Consider the following 26,245-nt stretch of genomic DNA (forward strand, 5'->3'; position numbering starts at 1 on the left):
ACACCTAGTTTTATTTGATCCTGATGTGTGTCTGTCTATATATATATATATATATATATATATATATATATATATATATATATATATATATAGGGTATCTATGTACATATAAGTATATGTATATGTAGAGAGTTTTGCTACAATGATTACTAAAATATTCTGTATGATAATTATTTAATTTTTTACTATTCATTGTACAACAAATGATACAACTAATTACAACCAGTGAGAAGCCTGGGTATAAGTGGCGATGCCATTAATTTGAGCAAAATTCACAGGTCATAATTGGCACGCCGCATCCTCACATGCTCACCGTCGTAGGACATGAGCCTAAGATGTTGCCCGCAATGCCCAACGAAAACGATGAGAGAGCAGTAGTCGAGGGAAAAGAAATCCAGTAATCAAAAAATTTGCACCTTTTTCTCCTCACTCCCTCATGATCATTGTTGAAAATGGCTCATCGTGATCTCCAACTCCATTTCTGCTCCTTCTGACCCAGTTCCCCTTAATTACGGTGGTTGAGAAAATCTAAAGAGTATTTGGTTGAGGGGAATGGACTTCTGGAATCAGAATCAGAATAGGTGACTCCCATTCCAACCGTTTGATTGAGAAGAATTCCTTTCTGATTTCGATTTCAGAATAGAATGGAAATGGATCAATCTATATAGAACTCAATCCCTACTCTTCTCTATGAATTCAAGTTTTCATTTCAATTCCGATTTCAATTTCGCTCACGAACCAAACGTTTCGAAAAATTTAATCATTCCGATTTCGATTCCAAACCCCGCAATCTAGAGTTACTTGGCAGATATAATAGGTTGGACAACCTCACGCTGTCACAGAGCTTCTTGATTTCTCTAATTTATGATCGGCTTTGGGGTTTCTCTCTGCTTTGGCTATAACAAAGGTTACGATTTCTTCGATAGCAGCACCATTGCAAAAGACGAGAGTACCTCCAATCAAGAGAGGAAGAGGAGAATATTTACCATCAGTTGTTTAACCTGTTGAAATGAAATTTACTCAAATACCCATATAAAATTGATGGATGGGATTATACTTGGGCTTTTCTTAAAAGTAATAATAAGTACCATAGTAAGTTCTATATACATAAATATGTAGAGATATATATATACACACAAACATACAGAGACATGCACATACATCTATATCTATGCATGTGTACATGCATACCAGAAGATACCCATGAATGGATAACATCTGCGTATGGATGTGTATGCCTCAGAGATGGCCTGTTTTACATGGACGTGAATACACATGTTATCACACAAAACCAAAGACTCTTTAACCTCCCAAAATAATTGAGTTATAATAAGCAAGGGTTTAGTTTTTTAAAACACAAGCAAGGTTTATGAATAGCGCATTATCCCAATACAATGGCCCCCATCAAAACCATTATTAATCTTTATTGAGTTACAAGCAAGGTTTTCAATATTTTTTAATTATCAGTGAACTAGCAAATACCCACTAGCAAGAATATTCCTCCCCTCCTCAACCTCCTCTTTTTATTTTTACTCGTATGATTTTCCTGTTCCTAATAATAATCATGAGAATAAAGAAGATTGCCCTCCGACGAACTCTCTTCCACTACTTCATCATCGACCAAACAAACCCTGTTGCAGAAAAGTTTATTTCTGGAGCAAATTCTATTCAGTATAAAGATCTCTTTCTAAGGTAATATGGTAAAGGATTGCAGAGACCTATTTGAAGTTTTCATCAGGATCGAAAAAATACTTGGACAACTTACACCATTGAAAAAAAAGGGGGACAATGCCATGGCGGCCTTTCACCTTGGCTTTTCTGTAAATGAGAAAAAGGCTGCTGTTAATTATTCCCACAAAACCGCTTAAGCTGATAACTCACCGTTAGTGCAATTACTGGTCTACAGAGGAGATTAAGAGGGCAAAAAAGAAAAACCCCACCCAGCAAAGGGATAAAAACATGTACAGATGGTTATCAAGACAATGTATATACACTCCCACCCTCTAACTTCCTAATCCTCTATGCTCTGAATCTCGCCCATCATTATTCGGGTACTAACCACGTTAAATCCTAAAACTGATGAATTCAACTTCTTCCCTTTCTTCCCCTTTTTCTTCCCTCCCCCTTTGGCTGCTCCTTCATTTCCAGCTTCAGTCTCTGCATCGTCCCTGATGTCTGAACTTTCGAGTTTACCATGTCCCAGACTATCCCCACTGGTGTTACTGTGGGTTCTTCGAGCTTGGAAGGCCATTTCAATAACATCAGATGATAAGAACTCTTTGTACTTGAGGAACTTATCAATGAACTCATGGTTGCGATCCAATGAACCAACGTTTTCTCTCAGGAGCATTTCAGCCTCAGACATTGATTGTTTTATGCAAAATTCCAAAAAACTCGTATCTGAGGATCAGAAGCAGCAAGCAATAAGTACTAGTAGTCATTATTCACTAGTAGATCAAATTAAAGGGAAAGGAAAAATTTAAGGACTACAGTAAGTTCTGCAATAGTACCATCTGTCCCGGTTAGCCTGACCCACTCACCCTCACACCAGTCTCTGAAGTCCATGGCCTCTGCAAAAAGGAAAAAAGGAATTTCTAGATAAACACAGGAACCTTCCAAGGGAGACAGTCCAAGCTAGTGATAAGGATTACCTGAATGCTTGCTTGCTGAATCCCTCCTCCCTTTTGCAAGTGATAGACCAGCAGCAGGTGATGATGAAAGGGAATATTCCACAGATCTGCCACTTGATGTCTTCTGACGACTTGATGCTGCACCAGGTGCTCCTTTCACAGAGGTGCCTTTAACTCCCCGACTGTTAGAATTAAGGGATGGGAAATCTGACCTGCTCGCAGAAATTAGATTATTGTTAACAGCAACATACCTTGAATGTGGTAAATGGGCTATGCATGACACAATTTATCCTGCATATAAAAAGGATCACATTGTATTGACATGATCTCCCACTATAAGGCGTTAAATGGTCAAGGTTTCATTAGGACAAAAAGATAATGGCAAGTTAATCTATCACTGTATGTGCTAGTAAGGTAAGTTTAAGCTAAGGCTGCAAATCACATTGAGATTAAAGAGGGGATATGATATTGAATTAATTAGCAACTGAAAGTTGCTTATTGCATGATATCAAAAAGTAGGAATGATTTAATTTCAATAAACCCGAAAATATGTAGGCAATAATCTCAATAGAGAAGTATGAAGGAAAAGGAGGAAGGGGGCAGGGGGATATTAAAAAAGGAAGAAAAAACAGGAAAAGGTAGAGGAAGAATTATTCAGGAAGATAAGCAAACAAGCATACATACGAGCTTCTCCATTTCACCATGGTATAAAGGTACATTTGACAATGTGAAACAATCCCAATATCATCCCCGCTTGGAAACCCCTCTTTTGAGAACGCAACAAATAAGGACAAAAGAGACCATTTCAAATTTCAAAAGTTGTCTCTGCTCTGACTCTTGAGAAAAGAAAAAGAATAATGAAGTTAGACACTACAATCACAAGTACAATCTAAGCATCGGGGACTTGGATACTACTTCCACACGTAATAGACAAGCATAGAATAGCCTAGATTAAAATGATCTATAGCATCAAACAACTCATGAAATAGGCACACGCATGGCACGTATCATACCAGCCATGGACCAGTACACAGAAGTGAGGTATGCCCCGTTTTGATGAACAGGGCGCAAACTGCCTCATATTGCACCGAGCCTAGATGTACTGATTTCACAATGCTGGATACCCTTCTCTGTCTTTTTTGGCTCATTTGAACCGAGGCATACCAGTCCTGTACTGAGATATGTACCACACCAGGCAGCAACAGGTACAAGCCCATACCTCAATTTGTTGGACCCCCGACGAGACCAATATTTTGTTCAAACAGAAGCAAAATCAACATATTTACAATATTTACAGGTGCCAAAAGCTTAAATATGCTGATCAGTTCATCATCATGCTATTTCAAAAAAAAAAAAAAAAAAAAAGAAGAAGAAACTATGATGCAGGACTGTAGATGGCCATTTTCATTAAGACAACTGCACCAGTAGCAAAATCAATGTATATTAGGTCACATGGATCCACAATGAGGTGATCGATGTAGATGGAATACAACAGATGGTCTAGAGCCAAATAGGAAAAGGACACATGGAGCAAGACCAAGTATGAACATTTGAGCAGCAATAAGGGACTTTGTGGCATAAAGGGAAAAGAATAAGCGAGGAAGAAAGTAGAGCCCCAATGTCAAACTGAGGATAATCATCTTAACATTTATACATACCCTTATTTTACAACATCCACCTGAGCATAATCATCTCTATGTGCTCATGCTCATTTGCCCTCTCTAATGCCCAACATTCAGGTCCATCAAAATTTATCAAGTAGCTCTCATAGAAGATGTTAATCATCTTATAGGTAGTCCAAGATAGAAATCCTCTTATATCTCTAAGCCATTGGTATATTGAAACCATCATAAGCATGAGGATGTCCAACCAAAGCGCACCGATTCAAGATGGAGACAATGAACAAGAAAATCAAAGCATACTTCTAAGTGTTCAGAAAGATGCATGAAAGGTAACACAATAAACAAATTAACATGTGAAATGAACTAATTGTACAAACACAACCAGTTTTTCAAAGAAAAAAACGCCAAGGATAATGAGGTGAATGTTTAATAAGACTATTTCAAGTAAACATGCTAATGATAGAAGGCTGAAAGCTGAGTGCCCATATTCGGAAGAATGCGCAGTCAGCATTGTCAAGCTCAATAAAAAGCATAGTGTGACATAAATTTATTGCTAGTTCGGTGGTTCAGAAATGTATAAATCACAAAGCTCATGGTTCAACCTCAATCATACAGTATTCTGATGATATGGAGATAAAAGATGAAGTACACTCCTAGTAACGGTTGAAGTCATCAATGTTTGATTTCCTCTATGCAAGCATGATTCATTTAATAGTTCCATGTTAATTTAGTAACATCATAGAATTTTTTTTTTTTTATGCCCTAGATCATAGAATTAGGACACCAACGAAATTTCACAATGAAATAGGTTGTGGCTATGAACGTAAATGGAGAACAGTCAAAAAAAAATGTAAATGAATGCTCATAGGACAAAAAGAAACTATGAACCATCAAATGGAAATGTGAAACACTATGCAGAAAGGATGTCAAAAAAACCTGCAACATCTAAGCTGGTAATAAGATTTTAAAATGGTCAAAAATATAGTGCTATGGAAAACATCATGTTCTGATTAATGCACAAAACAAACTAAGAAACTTTTAAAGTTAATGCTAAGTACATACTGCTTTGTTTCCTGTTTGGCTAGTTCAAGAGGACCCCAAAATAGATCATCTTCAGTTCCAGATTTTGATTGAGCGGAAACATGTGAAGTGGTTTGAATGGGTGATGCAGCCTTTGAAGGAGATGATCCAGGAACTGGCCAAGATGATCCACTTCCACGACTACTGCGGTTTGATTGGACTTTTGCAGGGGTTGGTATTGGAATTTGCTGCTGGACAGACACCGACATCTTTTCCTGTTCCCTCTGAATCTCTCTTAATGATGTGGATTTCTGAATTCTACCAGAATCTGTATGCCATGCTGGAGCAGGTGTGGTGTTTGCTTGATCCCCCTTCCAAAGAACAAAATCTCCTAAAGATGGACCAGTGGGTGGAGTTGGTAATGTCTCTCTCTCTTGCTGCACTTGTCGAGTGCTTTTACCCTTGTCAGCAGGAATTAAGGGACCAGAAAGATCAGCTGAACCAACTGATGATGGGGCCTTAATCCCAGCACCTTTGGCTTTGGATGCCTTTTTACGGCTTTTCTTAGTGTCCTTTGCCTCAACAAAATCATCATCATCAACAGTTGATGCGTCAAATTGAACAACTGGTGAAGGAGGCAAGAATGACCCTTTAATATTACTAACATGATCTTTATCTATTTCATTTGAGTTGGCTAAAACTTCTTCTGCCAATAAATCATGCAACTGGCTCTTCCGGCTCTTGGAATTCAGTGTATTTTCTGAGTTCCCCAAATCAGAATGATTGGTACCAGCTGGAACAGTATCCTTACTGGATTTACGCTCCAAATTGGAAACAATCCCAGTCCAGGGAGTTTGTAATGGACTGCTAGCAGGGATGACCTTTGCAGCACCTTCAGAAGCTATTATTTCTCTTTGTGCCCTTAGCTGTTCCTCCTGTTGAATTTCTAACAATGATTTCGCCTTGAGACCTGAAGCAGGTTTCCAAGCTCGATGACTTGAAGTTGTCTGTGTATTGAATGTCAATGTTCCTTCTCCCTGTTCAGCTTCCACCAATTCATTGGCTAAAGTATTTTTCGAAGATGAACGCTGAGATCTTTGAGAATCCAAAGGTTCATTGGTAGATACAACAGAATTTTCTCTTCCTGTTCCCAATGAAGTCACACAAAGAGATTCTGCTGCATCTGCCTGTCCCTTTGATTCAGTTCCACCAGCATTTGAACCTTCAGTTCCAGAATCTAGATTTGACCTCTGGCAAGCAATTGTCTTTGATGATCCCTTCCCAACTTCTGAAAATGATTGTGCCTTTGAATTCTTTTGCTTTTTTGATTTTTTCTCTGAAGATCTCTTTACCTCCTGTATTTCTACATTTTTTGCTTCTTTTGTTAATGGTGATTCAATATGGCATTCAGGAACATTTTCTGAAGAAATATTCACAACGTTAACTTGATCAGAGATACAGACCACAAAATCAGATGATTTTGGACCATTCTCCGAAGATTCAAGACTTCTCACTACTCCAGAACTAGCTGATATCATGGCATCAGTAGTTTGAGACACTAATGGTGGTTCATGTACAGTTCTATTTTCATCCAGGCCATGGTCATTCTTCTGCAGCACAAAAACCACTTTTTCACTCTTCTCTGTGGCCTCTGCTAAAGGCAAACTATCTGTTACTGGTGTTGCTGCAGAATCAGAGTTAGGAATATTCTCATTCTCCCGTGAAAGAGAAGCATCCCATGCCTTTGAATTTGCTGTGTGGTCAAATATCTGATGAGGCAAGTGCAGAGGTGAAGACCCAGAACTCACCAAGCAACTGGCATCCTGGGTACCTTGCACACTGATACTTGAAAGATAGGATGGTTGTCCATCACGCAAATTATGGACCGGCATCTGCTTATTGCTTTGAAGCACCTCAAGTGATCTTTGATGCCCAAGAGGATCACTAGGAGCATTGCCTGCTGGAATAGGATCATGTGCTCGTCCATAAGAAGCATCACCAAAATGTTGATGAGAATGATGCCCAGAAAGGACCTGGGAAAGCAGGTGTTGCTGTTGCTGCAGCAATAGCTGCTGCTGCTGCTCTTGTTTCTGCTGCTGTTTGAGCAGTAACAAGTTGTCCAGAAGAGCGAGTTGAGTGGGAACAGGGGCCTGAGAAGGCAACTGAAGTTGTGACAATAGATACTGTTGTTGCAGTAAATTTAGCAGCTGTGGATCTTGAGACAACTCAGAAGAAAGCAGTTTATCAGGTGGAATCAACCCAGAAGAATGATCACCAGGTCGGCTGCACAAATGAGACAAAGGTGGCTGATTTAGGGGTTGCAACATCTGCTGTTGAAGTCCGAACCCAATCCGGGAAGGAAGATGCTGATCCTGGTGCATGTCTATCGTATCTTGGGAGATCTCCATGCCTCCATGAATGATATGACCCAGAGATCGTGCATCAGGAAAGTTTGACCACGAAGGTACACCAGAATTAACAGCCGGTGATGGAGATTTATCTGCTGCAGCATGAAGGATAGACAACAAGTCCACATTCTGAGGGGATTGTAGAATTTGATGAGAATTGTCTCCCATTGCAGGCAGCAATTTTGAAGGTGGTTTGGAAGGGTCTGAGGTCATGTCCAACTTTGGCACCACAGATGATACATCGCTCCCCGGCCAATATGGAAGAGTATTGGATAATGACCTCTGCCTGTCCAACAAACTTCTCTGGGCCAAGAGGTAATTCACATCACTTCCAATTTCTCCTCCCACTGCGGACAAATTTCCAGAAGTATTCCTTCCATGGTCATGCATACCTGCATGGTGTAAAATAGAATGAGGAAAAAATTGATGTAAATCTAGAATATGTGATCAGGCATGTTAAGAAGATTCAGGGTCATGAAAATAGGATAATGACAAACATGAAAAAAGAATCATTCTTTTAAGAATCACCAACCAATATATGTGACAAGGTTTGTTTATCTTCATATGTCTTTTAAATGAATTTTGGTGACATAACAAACCTCCAGGGAAAGCAAAATTTTCCAATGGAGAACTGTTCATGCTACCAGACATGAGTGACTCTAAGAACTGACTCTGTGCTTCAGTTGCACTATCATGCCTGTTTCTTTGCTCATTCTTAAGAAACTCAAGCTCATTCAAACCTGCATGGATGTTACTAGGGCTGACAAATTTTTCCCTCGGAAATGCCTCTGTTACATGGCTCTGCTTGGCTACAGCAAACCCAGGTGGAGGCCTTGCCTTTGCTCGTAGATGTGGCATAACATCTCCAAGTAATGAGAAAGGAGCATCAGGTGGAGCACTTGCAAGCCGAACCTGCAAGTCAATGCCAAAATATCCAGCCTCAAACCACCCAATCAGATCACTTCCAGAAAATGGACCTTGAATTTGACCTTGCGGATCTTTGTAATAGAGGGATAGATCTTCTGGTGAAGTATGTGGCTGCAACTTTCTAGCAGGTAACATATCCCTAGAACTGAAAGGATCTTCTTGACCAAGCAAAACATTTACTTTACTTTCTTGGTCCAAGACCCCAGATAACTGCCTGGTAATCTTGGAGTCACTTTTCCTTTCTGAATTATAACCAAGTACCTCAATGTTTTCCCAGTGAGTTTCATCCCTGTAGAAAGATGAGGTAACAGAAGTACTATTCTTATGCTCAGATTCCATATCTTTATGGAGATGGGAACTGCTCAAATCAGATGTTATTGATCCAACTTCAGTAGAAAAATCCTTCCAATCGTGACTTGATCTGTGAGTATGGTCTCCAAATGATTGAGATATGTGGGGGACAACGTGATGTAATGAAGAGCTTTCCATCCTGGTCACTTCTCTATTGGCACCCACCTCATCTGCCTTTGGAATATTAATTGCTGAATCTGAAAAGAGAACAGCCATGAAAATCTGAAAAGAGTTTGTTGTGACATAAATCCAACAAAGCATGAGACATCGTGAAGTAATATATCAACAGTAAGGAGGGAAAAGACAGTGCAAAAATAGATTCAAGACGATATATGGAAGAATACTCTTATAAAGTTCAAAGGATGGCAAAACAGAGAAACACATCTTGCTGTGTCACATGGTCATGCTCAAATGAGATGAAAAGCAAATCCTACAAAGACATAGATACTAAAGGGAAGCATGTCGGTACAAGTTATACAACCAATATTCTAGTTATCCTTGCATAAACAAACTTTTGAACATTATTTGATGCTAAGGGCACTTGATTTTCAAACTGAAGCACCATATGTAAATTAGATGTTCGACCCAAAGCAAGACAGACTTCAAGAGAATTTGATACTTAAAATAAAAGCACAGAATTATATCCATACAATTAACATGCTAAAAGTTCATATGGTGAATTTAGAATTGCAAACCTTCAATATGCCGTGTATTCTCTAGGGTTGTCAAAATCGACACACGGGCATCTAGGCAGGCCAGACCATGTTGGCTGTGGCAGCCTAGTCATTGATTTATTGAAATATATATACATTCTATTTTTTCTTGTTTACATTTTTTTCACTCTTGTGACTAAAATATACATAACTAAAAAATATGAATTGGAATATAAAATAATTTATCATTTCCTCATCCCTATCCACCCTTTGCTTGACCCTACAGATGCCACCTTCTCCAAACACTAAGGCAAGAAGCAGCTCTTCACAGCCAACTGCCAGCAAGTCTGCTTTCATGCTTTAAACAGGAGGCCCTCCAGCAGCTCTCCAGTAAACAACCAACAACCACTCCTCTCCAGCAATCTGTCAGCAACTGTCAAACTGCCCAAAGACCCCATTAAGGGTGTATTCCTTTTTTTGGTTTTTGTCATACCTCCACTTCTTCCCTTTTGTTCTTTTTTTCTCACTTTTCTTCTCCTCTTATTCATTTTTTCTCCTCTTTTAAAATACCCTTATTTTTCTTCTTCTATATCTCCCTTATCTTCTTATTTGTGAAATCCGTTCTTTTTTCCTTCTCTCATTCCTCTATTGTTCCCCTTTTCTTCAACTTTTCATATTCGTAACCTTGTTTTCATATCGTTTCAATGTTTACTTCCTGCTTTTTCCTTTTTCTTTTTTTTCCCTTAAACTATTTATCTGTTTTCCTCAGCTTGCAATCTTCGGTATAAGAATATGAATTTTATATTATCTGACGACCTGTGACCCTTACTTTTCTCCCCCCAGCTTGCATGCTTGTCAAGTTTGCTTTTTGGGTCCTTTAACAATTTGCTTTAATCCCTTATTGCTCTTGTATTTGACTTGGCAAATTGATATGTGATGGAAACATGCGTTGGTTTCAACTAGCATAAGCTCCAATTAGGCTAATAATGGTTTATTTTCGGTTATTTTTATCATGCTTTGGGGAAAATAAGGTCCAATGTGTTGTGTTGTTTTTGACATTTACATGTTTTTCTTGCCTTTTTTAAGAATGCATTGCCTAAGCTGCTAGGAAGTCCATGTAGAAAGCCTAGGCAGTGCCTAGGCAATTCAGGGCCCCCACCGACTAGGACTGTTTCGCCACCTTGACAGTTTCCTCTTTTATTAATAGAGGTTCTCACCTGAGGTCACCTTTCGATCAGGTTCATGTTGATGGACCTGTTTTTCACACAATGGTCTCCCAAAATATACACCTTTGCTATTATCAGAGTTCATTATTTTATAATCATCCCCAGAAGTTGGCGCTTAAGGTAAACAATGAAGCCACCAAAATATGAGCATAAATGAAAGCTAAATGGTACCTAATTTAGTTTGTTTAGATGGGACAGTATCCACAGAATTCCTTCCAGCAGAACCATCTTTAGAGACCTGGGGCAGTCCACTGCTTATAATATCCCCTTTATCAATTCCTTTCAAAATGACCTACACAAAAAAGTTACAAAGTAAGATGATGCATATGACACAGGAAATAGCTTAGTGAAAGAACAGTAAAATTTATTACTGATTCTTCAGGAGTAGGAGCAGAAAGTGCCAGAGGCTCCAATGGTTCTTCCTGTGTGAGAGACTGAACTTCAATAAATCCATCTAAAGACATTTTAAAGTTTTTCACTTCAGTCATCCTGTATATGTCAAGCAGTTTCATTCTACTATATCTCAGAGAAAAGGAATCTCCAGATGCACCATCAGACTTGTCAGAAATAGTTACTAAATGATATGGACGTGAAGGTCCACTACTTAGAGTGCTCATACTAGAGTTAAACCTCCCACGACCAGAAGGGGAGACTGGAATCCCATTTTCCACTCTCCCTCTACCATAACCAAACATAGAGGATGGTTTGTTTGCTGTCAGAGATTGATGATGAGAAGGCTCTCCTCTTCCACGACTAATGGAATAGTTAGACCTCCATGAACGAGAATAATGTTCCTCTCTCTCTGTATCTTTTACATGATTGTTTATGTCTTTTCCATGACTAGCAAGAAGAGGCAATCCTTTGTCACGAGATCCCTCAACATCTTTGCTAGAATCTGACCACTTTTCATGCCAACTTTCTGACTCCTTATCATCAGGTCCCCAGCGTGTGTTCCATTTGCTCTCACGACGTTGATCATAATTGCCTTCCCTATTGCCCGAATCATTCCACCGCTCAGGTGGGGGACGACGTGCTTCCACAGAATGCCTAGATGAATTGTCTGACCAGCGGTCGATCCTGCGAGCATCACCAAGTTCCTTATCTCCCTCCCTCCATCGATCTCGGCGAATTGCAGAGTTTGTTTCCCTTTCTTCATCTCTCCAGCGATCACGACGCCCAGTTTCTGCATCATGCAGAGAAGGCCTGAAGACATCCCTTTTCTTTCCAGCATTATGGAGGTCTTCACCATTTCCTGGTGCCTTTGCAGCATCTGGGTGATTACCATGATGAGGGCTAAATTCCTGGAAGCATCAAAATTGTAATATTACATATTATGCTAGCATGAACACATAAACAACAGGTTGTTTGGTCTTGCTTAAAGAAGTGCTTTGTGACTCTTAAAGCAGAAAAGATTTTTCTGAAAATATTAAGTGTCTGGCAACATTATATGAAAGTGTTTCTACAAAAAGACAGCAAAAAAGTGCTCTTAGGAGAAGCTAGAAAACATAACTTCTGGCTTCCCCTTCTCTTTTTATAAAGCAGGAGCAACACCAAACACCCTCAAAGCAGGCATTCTGATCTGAACTAAAGGCACTGAGGGAGGAAAAAACACCAATCATGATGGAATGAAAATGTGACCTACAAAAGATCCCTTGTTGAAGTCTCATACAACTGTACAAGACCAGAAGAAGGAGAAAAAGGGATTCAATGATATTTTACCCGAGACACTACTCCAAGCTTATTATCCCCAGGCTTTGGTAGAAGCCATTGTGGAGAAAGAGGCATAGGGTTGTCAGATCCTTGCATGTCTGCAAAAGCCAAAGAAGATCAAGATGGAAAGACAAATACTAATGAATTTTAAAAGAAAAACAGCATAATATAGATGGCATCATGAATTCATGATTATTAAAATGGTAAAAAGGCACAGAAAACTCATGATGCATGTGATTCTGATTGTTAAAAATATCAATTTATATCATTTCCAACATACCATATCTTACTAAATAGCATATTCACATGTTATGTGAGAAGGCATAAATTCTTTTAAATCTACATAATAGAAAACTGCTGATAGGTGATTATTACATCATTGAAACACATATAGTAGTCTCCTCCAACCATTAGTCTCACTATTTCTAAGATCCTTTTTTTATCCTCAAAAACTTATGGCCAACCATATATCATCGAAAGAGCATTGATTGCCCTACCACAGGGTTTTGCTATGACTGACACTGGTAGTTGCCCAATGCTAATCCACCAGCAGCTATGGAAAAACTGTTTCTGCAATCATTTTTAGGCTCTTAGATTCTGAATTAGGTACTAATCTGATGTGAAGTCACCCAATACCCACCAAAGCTCCATAGTTTGACACAGCTTTCCTTCGCTAGTGCTCAACAACTATACTATGTAGTTTCTCCCATCCTCCAGTGACCAATCAATATCAGGCTACTTCAATCCAGATGTGTTTGATATTTGCAATTAAATGTTGCATATTAAGGCAGTGGCTGACTCTAATCGAATGTCACAACCTTTAGGTTTGCTCAAGTTCTACCAGTGATAAGATCGCATCATTCATGGAATGTAAACATTTAAAGGTAAATGATTAAAAAAGTTTCAGCATCAGTATTGTTTGTGCACATCAGCAACAGCAAACAAATTTCTGCAAAAACATAAACTTTGTAATCTGGCATCGATAATTTGTAACTGCTGAAGAACCAATAAAGATAAATAAAGTTCAGCAAATAAGCAACACAACCTCAAGCCAAAAAATTGGCAGCAAGGCCTGCGATGGTGCTAGTAGACATAACAACACATATGTAATGTAATGGGACTAAAAGAGTTTGCAGCTATGCATTACAAAAGACTACTCTACGAATCTCGTTTCAACTACTCCAAGAATCAAACATGGTAAAGTCCAACAAAGTTGATACACCAACAAGATGTTCTAGCAAATTATGAATTTTATGATCAAAGGTTTTAAATCCCGTGGGATAGAGGTATCCCCGCTTCTCTATAGAATGGGACACGCTCCACTATCCCGACTCGTTCCAATAGTGATCTTAATCATGCATCTTGGTAAATATCCTATCCTTTCTTTCTTTCTTTTCCTTCTTTCTTCTTTCTTTTTTTTCTTTTTCTTCTACTTTCCTTTTCTTTTTCTTATCCCTTCCTTTCTTTCTTTTTTTCTTTTTTTCTTTTCCTTCTTCTTTCTCTTTCCTTTCTCATTTCCTTCCTTTCTTTCAAGATAGAGTAAGAATTTTCATACCGAGTCCAAACTGACTTTACCACTCATTTTTCCTCCTCCCACATCACTACCATCATTAAAACATTGGTCCATCTGTATATCTCTAACAAAGCAATATTCACACAATCCAACTCTAAAAAACCAAGGTCAAAGAATGACAAAATCTACATCCATGATGCTATGAATTTAAGCTATCTATTTATTGTAACAAAATTAATTTTCGACATAAAAGACCACAAGCAATTGTATCAATACATTTTGAAGAAAAAATTTATTCCGAAGCTAATACCCTGTCTTCTCAATTTGTGGCTTGCATTTGTTCAACCTCACTCATTGACGGTTCTATTCACCCGCCCGCCCCCTCATCCCAAGAACCCCATGCCCATGTGCATGCACCCACATACCTAGACAAACATACAACCATTAAAAGTTCTAGGCTTTGTTATAATCCTTTTGATTTGTGCTCGAATTAGCATATGGCAATTTAGCATGTTGGTGAGCACCCACTGCTAAGTTGTACAGAAGTCATCCATATATATAGATCCACTTGGAAAGGTGATGTAACAGAAACATTTTACATAAATGACCTCAGAAGTTCTTATATGCATGTAACAACAAACTCCTGCAAGGAAAATCATCCTAGTTCTACGGTCACCCTTTATCCTCCCAAAACAAGAGACAAGAGAAGAGAACTACAAAATCAAGGTAAATCATACTCCTATATTTAAAGCTACAAAGTTCTACCTTTCAGCTCATTTCTCACTACATCTAAGTCAGCCAATCATTTCCACACTCCTACAATATTTGAATTTTTATTTAATTTCCATCATTAGTGAAGTAAGAGGTAAGAGAATGATGAAATGAAATACAAATCAACTCTAGGCATCATTTCTTAAGATTCATGCAGGCTTCAAACAGTCTGGTTCTTAAAAATGCATTTGGAGATTCGCAGATCAGGTAACCTACCTGATAAAATCCATGGAGAGATAGGTAACCCCCCCCCCACACAAAAAAAAAAAAAAAAAAAACAAAAAGACACCAATCTCCTAATCCGCAAGATGTTTCAAGGTAAAAGTTACACAGCATAGAAGGCCATTTGAAACTCGGTTGCCAAAATTGGAAACGGGTGCAAGGGTATGAAAGAGTGTGGAGAAGTGGATACTTTAGAAACAATTTTAATAAGGAAGCACTTAAAAAGTGGGTATGAGTTCGAGATTCTGAAAATATTCCAGTACATTATCCTAGATAAAATATTATGGCCGCTAAGAGTTGAAAATATTGAAGTTCTCGACTATGTAAGTGGGATAATCACCTTACAGGGATCAATAGCTTGTAAAAAATTCATCAAAAAATCTGAGAATTTTTGTAAAAACAATGAGAGTAAAGACATTCATGTAGTAAGACAGCAGCACCCTTCAAGATAAAAAAGACACATCGGCATTTCAAAACAATCAGCATTAGATAAACATTCTTGTTTCTGCAAGACAATGGATTCCTATATGTTTCAAGTAGTGAACTTGCAGCTAAGAAAAATTCAATTGATTGTTAATGATCATCATAAAGAGTAACAACATATCTAGGAACTTATCTCTGTATTCATATTTTTTTAAGACAACAACCAGGGTTTAGGCGTTTAGCTCCACAGTTTGGTACCCTCCTCATGGAGGTGATCTAAGTCTCACAATATGCCTCTAATATTTCAAATTATGTGGTTGTAGATAATATGTAAGAAAATAAGCAAGGAGACAACAGTACTCAAGATGGAATTCTCTATTCAAAATCAAGAAGGCTATGGATCATGGGAAAATGGCAAGGATGAGAATGTTTATCAAGACTAAGCATGATGGTTATGGGATGGCCAGAAGACCTGTTTGCCCTACCCTCCACTGTTTGGCCTATATGCCAAGGCAATGCTATTCAGGACTTTCACGTATCTACTCTGATATAGCTTAGACTGATTGTGGACAACATATCGCCACATACACATAACACACAAATTTATAAAAAGAAAAAAAGGGATTAATGAAACTCTTGCATTATTTAGCATTGTAAACTAAGGCTTGATGCAAATCATAAACAGGCAGAAATTTTTGAAGTAATTTATCTCTGACAATACATCCTCAGATAATGCGGTAAAAATAGTAGATGAATGTATCAAGAACTGACAGCTTGAACAAGTACACTTGTCAAAATTCTTATCCAGAAGATGATGCATTTTCACTAAAATATAGCTAGCCAAATAAATTCTATGACATCTAGCTTAAACAAAGTCTCATCAATAATAATCCTAAAAGACATGTCAGCATCCTTTTGAAGTCATGGTACATTGAGAAAGCTTATCCAAGATAGTCAGTTGTTGAGTTGATCAGAAAATACTCAGGCACGTAGCTTTATATATTAACTGATTACGTGATCCTCCAATACCAAGACTCGTCAAAACACTTTCAACCAGAAAGACCTTACAAAACTTGGCAATTTGTTGAAGCACGGGGAAACAGGACTAGAAACTTCCAACTGCACCTCTTTCCCCCCAAATCACCAACATCAATAGTAGGTGCCAAAATTCTAAACAAGCCCAATTTCATTCAATACATAACCTGATTGCAAAATCCAAAAAAGTACAGTGCGGTTCGCTAAGCGGTGCCCCCCCAAAAAAAAAAAAGTTCAAATACTGCTCCCATGTCTTACAAAAGGGACAGCATCAGGAAATTTTGCATGTAATTGGAAACACATGAACTGATTACCAGTGTTCAGATCGGTAAAGCTAACAAAATTCCATGCTTTCTTCTTGCAGAGGAATTTCAAAATCTAAGTTGCCAACTCAACAGGAAGCACGGATTATGTAAAGATTTCGAACATAGACATTTTAAAAGGAGAAATTTGAAATCAAATACGTCAAAAGCCGCTGAATTTTTCCCCGCGACCGCGTTAACAACAGAAAGAACTCCTTAGATATATAAACCGAAAAAAACAATACAAAACAGCCAAAAAGAAGCAAAAAAAAAAAAATCCTAAAACGAAAAGGCTCATCGCACGGCAAGAAGTACGGGATGGCGACCGCGCCCCGAACAACGAAAGGGGTAAAAGGGCACTCGAACGGACATCGAAAAACCTCGAGATACGAGCTAGGGTTTTATCTCAAGAGGAAGGGAGAGATCAGAAAAACCAAAGGAGGCGGCAGATTAGGGGGAGGAGCGGCGAAGGGGAAAAAACCTTTTGGGCTTTGATGCGGCGGAGGCTCCACGGCGAGGCTGCGGCGGAACTCGGCATTGTTCTGGTCGGCCATCGGCGGCAGCTGGGCGGCGAAGTCGGCGGTGCTCGGAGGCGGATCGAAACCCTTGACAACTCGCTCCCTCGCTCTTCTGGGTGACTGCTAGCTCGGAGTCGGGGGGGTGGGGTCGGGGAAACAGAGCGGTCGAAATATGGCCGGATAAAAAGGCGGATGCGATTGGGGAAATCGCGGCCTCGCCCCCCGGCTCACGTTCGCCCACCCAGGCGGAATCTCGACCGCTGAAACCGTCCTCCACTGATGCCATTCGTGTTCCCGTCAACCAATCCTGTCCGTTCATCTCCACAAGAGACACTGATCGGACGGTGGATATCAGCCAATAAGACGACGTTCTAAGCCGTAAACGTGCGCCGGTCGAGCTTCTCCAACCCTAGCTGGTCTAATCTCGGAATAAGGACATATATCATGCACCGAAAAAAGCCCCAGAAAAGAACTCATACACGTTATTTTGGCGTTCTATATGTGGGGCCCACTATGGGTTTGTTGTTACGGTTTTCTTACTGCTCGAAAAAAACTAAACCAACCGTACCGAAAGCAACGCCCGTCGAATGATTGCGGGGGCCACCCGAATTTAGTCCACGTGTCGGTTGAAGGGTGCGAGTGGATGTCCTGGGTCCGGGTGTGGCTGACCTACATGTCTTGCACGCTTGCCAAAAGACTACAAAACTCCGTTTGAAATAACTCTCGGGGATAGAATTTTCGAGCTTTCGACGCAGTCGAAATGAGATCGGACGGTTAAGAGTGATGTCATGAACGGTGACAGTCGGAGGCACGGGGGCATCTTGCATGGATTTGGAGCGGAGTAACTTACCGCGGGGCCCGTTGATGGGAATCCTGATTAGATCACTGGTCAATGAGCCCGTAGCCTTTGGACATTTTGGAACCGGAGGGGGGACACGGGAGCTGGGTGTAGGCCCTGGGACGTAAAAAGTTAGTGAATGCTTCGATTCCAAGCAAATGTGCGGTGTAGCGACGAGACGGGATGTGAGACGTGGAGCCAAAGTGATTTGAGTGTAACCAAAGGGAGGAAAAGGGCAAGGGAAAAGATAGGCGGTGACATGGAGACGCTTGAGCCTTTATAGAATGCCTCAAGGGGAGTGCTTGTGGTTAGAGTTGCTATTCCATGACAATTTGGCAAGCATTTTAGGTTAATCTAAGGGTTGTTGGATTAGATCAAGATGAACAGGTTTGATCTATTGTAATCATAGTCATCTAGTTAGATTTAATGCAATTATACCAATAGTTTGGAAAAGTTTAGATCCTCTCCAATTTGGCACTTGAAGCGGGAGAGCAGATCTTGTTCATGTATCATTATTGCCATGCCATAGCCTATGATTTGGCATGGTTTACATAGTATATGGGACAATATGTTGTGTCAATCCTACCCCATTACACCAGATATAGGCAACTATGATGGTAGTAGGGCTAGACTACTTCAGTTCAAATTGTTTAGAGAGGATTTGAAAAATAGAAATTTTTTATTGATTGCACCATATTTTCTCAAGACAAAATGTATTATCCTCATCAAATAATTATGCTAATCGATGGAGCACCTTGCAAATGGTTTAGAGCAAGAAACAGGAACTCGATAAGTTGGTCAAATATGCATGTGTATAGGGCTGAAAATGGTTCGATCAATTTAGTTTTAAGTGATTTTTTTAAATCAAACTGATATTTTGGTTTAAGAGGTTCTTCAAATTAAATATTTGACAAAACTCAATTGATTTTTTCGATTCAATTTGGTATCAGTTCGATTTGTTCATGTAACTTTCTCAAGTATTTGAATGATTTGAACAGTTTTTTAGTTTAAGCGAGTTGATCGATCGAAACAGGACCAAATCAATATTTTAGACTCTTAATTCATATAAAGTATATGGTCCAACTTTGAATATACATGTAACATAAGTGTATATATAAATATATAAAGCATAAAATATAGGTGTATATATAAATATATAAAATGACAGTAATTTATATTCGGTTTATCGATTCGGTTCAGTTTCAGCTGATCACATAAATCAATAAACTAATAATCAAATCGAAATATCTATTTTTCTATTTTATTCAACCAAATCGAATTAGTTAAACTACCAAATCGTTATATTTGGTTCGGTTCAGATCGGATTAGACGGTTTAGATAATTTAATTGGAATTTTTTACACCCTTATGTGTCTGTGTAAGCAGAAGCTATTTTAAAGTAGCCATCTAATGTCACCAAATGAAGAATTTCTTATTTATGCACGTATCATGGACTTGGCTGACATGTATTTAAATCAAATATATATCAAAGACTAATCAAAAGAACAAAGAGGGTTGACATTGGGTTTAAGTGCAAGTCAATCTAGAGCATTACTATAAAGTAGAAAATAATTTTAGAGATTTTGTCTAATCAAAAAATGTCAAGATGAGTCAGGCATCTTATCTAAAGGAACGGATCCTACGGTACTTAAAAAGTATCGTAGAGTACTGTGTATGCTTCAGAGACGTCCATCAAAAGATGGGTGACTATGTGTTAAAATACTAAAAAAATATGAATGGATAGATTCTAAAGGTATTTGAACAGTTTAAATAAACATCACATAAATACTCATCTTTTGATAAACGTCTCAAAACATGTACAGCACCCTGCGATACTTTTTGAGTACCGTAGAGGATCCCATTCTTTTGTCTAATCAACTGGCAGGAACACATGTCATAAATCTTATCAAAAAGTATATTACAGAGAATATTCTTTTTTTTTTAATTTTTAAAAAAATGAATATGGACTTATTTGTGGAAAGGTATAAGAAATCCTACAGCTACAAGTAGAGGTGCCTAACTATTGTAAAGAATATCTTGAATGGACTGAAATTTTTAATTCTGTTTTTCATGATTCTATAAGGTTCTTTTTTATTGTTTATTCTCCTATCTTGCTGCTTCATTGTCATAGATAGATTCTTCCTCCAAAAGAAAGATCATGTTGAGCACTATTTATAATTCTCAATGTTTACAAATTATACAATCATAATAACCCAGCTTACACTATGGGATGGCAAGCAATAAAACAATTGATGTGTGGCAGATTGTGAAGCCAAAAATTCAACATTAGCAAGTCTAAGTAGTGTATCCCAAGTAAATAAATATGAAATTATCTTTCATCACAAACATTAAACCAATTTCTTATGCATGGCTATACTTTAGTACTTACCCATATCCTTTAGTGATCGTAGGTTGAATGTGGCGAACTGGACCAAGATTATTAGGAATAGCTGCAGAGTAATCATTCAATAGTAGCACAAACTAGTGTTCGGTGGCAACTAGGATTGCTTGGTCTAGAGTGTGATAAAATCTATTGCAACTGATATTTTGCCATCTGCAAAAGATGCTTAATCTGATCAATCCGATTAATCAAATCACTAAGCTTCTTTTAGTGCTAAGACCACCCAATCTTTTTGTTGGGGTAGGTTTTCGTTACTTAACCGACTACCCTGACTTCTCATCTTTGGACCGCTAAGGAAATTGCGCCAACTAACCGACAATCAATCCGATTCGGATATACAAAGTTCCCCCAACTGGGTGGATGTCGGGCATCTTCGCTGACATCTGGTTGGTTGAAGGTTGGTCGCTCCTGATCGGCACCATCCTAACTAAAGTAAATATGCCTCCCATGGCTGCTCGGCCTATAACCGACTTAATATCGGTTAACAGCCGACTACGTTCGTCGAAGATGAGGTAGCTTGGCAATTTCATCCTGCTGACTCGGATAAAATGGACCTCTGCCGACTAACTAAGCATCGAACGTGGCCATCATACGACTCTGATAGCCACATCAAGGTCATGTCACTCAGGCATCATGCTCTGAGCGGCTAGCTGCACGTCATGATAGGATACTACGATCTTATTAAATGTGTCCCCAGAGTCATTTATTAGGCCCCACGTCTGATAACGTCTGCTGTCATGAGCATGCCGAATAGAAGAAACACTCACCGTCGGTATTTAAAGATACCCATGCGGTACCATACGATACCGTATGACAGGACATGATCGACATGATCATCTGTCCTCTCATCATTTATTTTGTTTTCTCTATAAATAGAGGTAAGCGAGGACCCCTCCAGGCATGCATAGATGCACAATCTCAAAATTCAGAGACTCTATCACTCTTTTCTCTGAAGCCATTTACTGACTTGAGCATCGGAAGGTCTTCATCAGATTTACCTCCGATGGAATTTGTTTTGCAGATCTTCCTTCCTTAACATCGAGTGGAGCCAAGCACCATCTTACTCTAAGCTCTATCATCATCTTTCATCTTGACCTTGACTGCGTGCACCATTTTCGATGATAATACCTCATTCATCGGCGATCCCACCACTAGTTTCGAGGTGCAACTCCTAGTCGGCTTCTGACCGACTACCGACTACCCATCGGAGTAAGGCCGCAATAGTTTGACGCACCAGGTAGGGGGAGCAGATGATCGAGCAGAGAAAATTTTTTTCTCTCTCTTGAGGACCTCTATGGCCAAGATAAGGGCACAAAATATCTCTGCTGGTTAAGTTCGACGCTCATCACAGCATGACGCACCTTCGACAACCTGTGGAGAGCCAAGTGCTTCACTACCGTCGGGGATGATAGATCCTAGGTTTGCTGCCCTTATGCATCAGTAAAAAGTCTAACAGAGGCAGTTCAAGGTCTCCAACAACAACAACAGCTGGAAGAGGTCGCAATGTGTGATGCATCTTCCAAGTACAGTCACCGACTGCGATCTCTAACCCACTACTCTACTCAGCATTTCTGTTGAACGAGTTCTCCGCTTGCCCAACGGCCACCACGTTCGGAGTCTCAGTGTGCTTCGCATGCCGCTTCTAGTGATCGTCAGTCCCCATGTTCCCCTCGACAAACTCGCTACAAGGAGAAGAGGCTACGGTCCCCTAATATGTCTTCTTCTTCTGAGAAAGGTTCTACTTCAGGCTACTTGTGGCATCCTAATATGTCGCAACAACGACTGGACGAGTACAATCAAAAACTGAAGGAGATAAATTGCTGTTTGGAACGGCTTCAAACCAACCATCATAATCCAATCAATGAATTCGGTGTCAGTACGAATCCGTCTTTCTCAAGATGGATCCTCGACGAGTTAGTTTCTAATCGGTTCAACATACCGCAAATCGAGCCATATGATGGCTCCTCAGACCTACTCAATCATTTTGAGAGCTATAAAGCTCTCATGCTTTTGCAAGGGACATCTGATGCCCTCCTCTATATTACTTTTTCGATTACACTCCGAAAAATTGCATGAGCCTGGTATTCGGGGGTACAGTTGAAAAGCATCAATTCTTTCAAACAGTTCGAGCAGCTGTTCGAGGCATATTTTGATACAAACCGAAGAGTACCCAAAATTATTGACAGTCTTTTTTCTGTCCACCAGCAGGACGAAGAATCTTTACAAGAGTTTGTGGCGTGTTTCAACACCGCCACCCTGGAGATCAAGGATCTCGATCAAGCGATGGCCATTGCGGCGATGAAGTGGAGACTCCGAAACTCTAAGTTCACCTACTCTTTCGACAAGACGCTTCCTCGATCCTACGCCGAACTCCTTGAGCATGTATAGAAGTACATCCGCATCGAGAAAGTCACGACTAACCGATGCCAGTTCGAGGGAATGGGCTAGAAGAAGGCAAGGAAGGAAGGAGGCTCTAGGGAGCCCAGTCGAATCTATATCAAGAATGAGGCTCCACCTCCTAGACCAAGCCAGAAGCCCAAAAATTTTGTGGGCAGGTATGACTCCTACACCCCTCTAACTGCTTCTCGATTGCAGATTCTAATGGAGATAGAAGGAGAGCTTCCTTCATTGACCCCCACCAATGAGGATGAAATCTCGTGATCGAAAGCACTACCGTCACTTCTATCGCAACTATAGACATGACATAGAGGAGTGCCGCCAGCTGAAGAACGAGATCGAGAACCTAATAAGGTGGAAATATCTTGGAAAGTATGCGTAGGAGCACCCTGTATAGCTGCCTTTCGATCTGCGTTATCTAGAATCCGAAAAGCAGACTCACGTCCAACCAATGACAGACGTGATCAACATGATCTCGATGGGACCACGACTCTGGGGGCAGATGACTGTGGAAGTACTTTCAAGTGCCAGCGTGTCGATAACGATATCATTTTTACTGAAGCAGATCTGCGAGGAGTTCAGACTCCTCACAATGATGCTATAGTCATGTCAATGACAATTACCGATTATGATGTAAAGAGATGTCTTGTCGATAATGAAAGTTCGCTGATGTGATTTTCTATGATTGTTTCTCCTAGATGCAACAGCTTTCTGCTAAACTTCTCAAATCTGTTAATGTTCCTATAGTCGGATTTATAAGTGACTCGATCAAAATAGAGGGCGAGATCGAACTCTCCATCACAACTAGGCAACCGCCTCGACAATCGATCGTTCACCTCAACTTTCTCGTAGTCTGGGTTCCGTCTACCTTTAACGTCATTCTAGGATGGCCCAGATTGAATGCATTCCAAGCAATCGTCTCAACTTATTATCTACTCATACACTTTCTGATAAGGAATGGATCCAGTGAGATGCGAGGAGATGAACAGTTGGCCCGACAATACTACTTAACCACCATCAATGGAAAAAAAATCAGCTGAAACTTTTCTCATCAACGATGGGCTAGATCATAGAGAAATTGAAAGCCGAGGAGAAGTTGCAGAATAGCTCATCTCAGTTTCCTTATTTGGTGGAGATCGAAATAAAAACATTCAAATCGGATCCTCACTAAGCAAGGAATTGCAAGAGGAGCTGATTGGCTTTCTAAGAAGAAATGCCGACGTCTTTTCCTGGCTTGCCTCTAACATGTCGGGCATCTCTCTAGAAGTTATTGTCCACTGACTAAACGTTGACCCCAACCACAAGCCAGTGAGACAAAAAAAGAAAAGCTTTGCTCCAAAACGATAAAAGACCATCAATGAAGAGGTTGACAAGCTATTGACAGCTGACTTTATCCGTGAGGCAACATACCCAGATTGACTTGCGAATGTGATTATGGTCAAGAAAGCAAATGGTAAATGACATATCTGTATCGACTACACTGACTTGAACAAAGCTTATCCCAAGGACAGCTTTTCTCTCCTCTGAATAAATTAGCTAGTTGATGCGATGGTTCGACATCAGCTACTCAGCTTTATGGATGCCTTTTTCAGCTTCAATCAGATCTGGATAGCACCCGAGGATGAGGAGAAAATGATATTTATCATCGAAAAAGGTTTATACTGCTACAAAGTCATGCCCTTTGGTCTCAAGAATGCTGAAGCAACCTATGAGAGACTAGTCAATAAAGTCTTTGAAGGCTAAATCAGGCACAACATAGAGGTTTACATCGATGACATGCTCATGAAAAATACTGAAGCTACCCTCCACATCAGCAACCTGATCGAAGCTTTCGACGCCCTGAGGAAGCATCAGATGAAGCTAAATCTGATTAAGTACACCTTTAACGTCATGCCAAAAAAGTTTCTTAATTTTATGGTAACAAAGAGAGGTATCGAGGCCAATCCCGAGAAGGTCAGAATGGTTCTCGACATAAAACCTCCTGACTCTCAGAAAGACATTCGAAGATTGGCGGGGTGAATTGCATCCTTAAGTCGATTTATCTCCAAGTCTGTGGAACGGTGCCTCTATTTCTTTAAAACCCTCAGGCAGATGAAAGACTTCACCTGGATGGAGGAGTGTCAAAAATTTTTCAACGAGTTGAAGCAATACCTCAGCTCTCATCCACTTTTGACGAAGCCAAGCACCAATGATGAATTACTCATATATGTAGCAACCACTACTGAAGCTATCAGCTTGGTGCTAGTCCGAGAAGAAAATAAAGTGCAAAGGCTCATCTACTATGTAAGTCGAGGATTACGCAATATCGAATTGAGATATTTCAGAATTGAGAAAGTCATCTTTTCAATCGTGACTACTATTCAACAGTTATGGTCCTACTTCCAGATCCATTCAATAAAAGTTCTCACCGACCTCCTGTTGAGAAATATATTCCAAAAACCAATCGTCAACCTGTTAACGGTTGAGCAACCTTGTATTGTAATTGATTTATTAATAAATAAAATATATTTTTGATATTTTCATCATAAGTTTTCATCTTCTAATAAACTCTGTTGTTGTGATGAAGTCCTTAAGACTATTTAGGTTCGATAAAGAGAGGATTTATCGATTAGTCCTTAAAACTGTTCACGACCAAATGATGGGCTATTAATAAAGATGACAGCTTCTATCGAGTATAGGTCGCTGTAGGCCATATGGGTTGGTTATTCTCTTAACCAAGGAGTGTGGAGATACTAGTATGGCATACAAGTGAGATGTAAGGGTATATCATCATGGAACGTGGCCAACTCCAGAGCATTCTATTATCGAGAATATCTTTGATGGGATATAGGTATAAGTGTCCCTTAGATCTGAGATTGCCTCAATGACTTGCAAGCAACTCACTGTACTTTGATACTGGACTAACTGAATTTCTAATTCAGTGATGAAAGACTTTTGGGCACAGTCAAGTACTTGCAAAGTCAGAGTATGATCAAAATGAGATTGACCACTCCAAGAGTTGAAGAAGAATGAGTCGCTGTATTTCAATTTAGTAAAATCTTGGTCAGGATAATCCATCAGATGGATTTGATATTTTAAAATACAATATGGACAATCTGATCAGAGTTGACAGTTGAACTCTGAGGTATCCTATGAGCATTTTAGTCAAGGAGATGAATTATATGGAAACTATATCTGCATGGATTTTAAGGATGTTGTTCTACACATTCGACCTATCCGACTGTCGGGTATCATTACTAGATGGTCACTTCGATTGGTATAAAAATTTATTCCTGTGCT

General features: G+C 39.6%; 1 protein-coding gene across 4 annotated transcripts; it reads right to left on the reverse strand.

Moving 5' to 3' along the window:
* Window positions 1–1,769: 1,769 nt before the first annotated feature.
* Window positions 1,770–17,475, reverse strand: LOC105060113 (protein ESSENTIAL FOR POTEXVIRUS ACCUMULATION 1). 4 transcript variants are annotated; one of them, XM_010943730.4, is made up of 9 exons: window positions 17,295–17,475; window positions 12,557–12,645; window positions 11,209–12,138; window positions 11,009–11,129; window positions 8,421–9,155; window positions 5,315–8,072; window positions 2,652–2,842; window positions 2,511–2,570; window positions 1,770–2,400 (listed from the first exon to the last, which is right to left on the reverse strand). In XM_010943730.4, exons 1-9 carry the CDS (start codon window positions 17,365–17,367, stop codon window positions 2,012–2,014), a joined length of 5,346 nt encoding a protein of 1,781 aa, XP_010942032.1. In that variant the 5' UTR covers window positions 17,368–17,475; the 3' UTR covers window positions 1,770–2,011. The 4 variants fall into 4 exon arrangements, with proteins under 4 accessions (XP_010942032.1, XP_010942030.1, XP_073115786.1 ...); XM_010943728.4 differs by having other exon boundaries at window positions 8,280–9,155; XM_073259685.1 differs by having other exon boundaries at window positions 11,209–12,475; window positions 17,295–17,412.
* Between the last annotated feature and the right edge of the window lie 8,770 nt (window positions 17,476–26,245).

The sequence above is a fragment of the Elaeis guineensis genome, chromosome 6 (assembly GCF_000442705.2).
Source record: "Elaeis guineensis isolate ETL-2024a chromosome 6, EG11, whole genome shotgun sequence".
NCBI lineage: Eukaryota > Viridiplantae > Streptophyta > Magnoliopsida > Arecales > Arecaceae > Elaeis > Elaeis guineensis.

Excerpts from the sequence above, each read along its gene's own strand:
- LOC105060113 (XM_010943728.4), bottom strand. The coding sequence starts at position 17,367 with ATGGCCGACCAGAACAATGCCGAGTTCCGCCGCAGCCTCGCCGTGGAG. Across the intron at positions 2,571-2,651 it reads TTCAGCAAGCAAGCATTCAG|AGGCCATGGACTTCAGAGAC; the intron begins GTAATCCTTATC and ends TCCTTTTTGCAG. Across the intron at positions 2,401-2,510 it reads CAGGCTAACCGGGACAGATG|ATACGAGTTTTTTGGAATTT; the intron begins GTACTATTGCAG and ends TCTGATCCTCAG.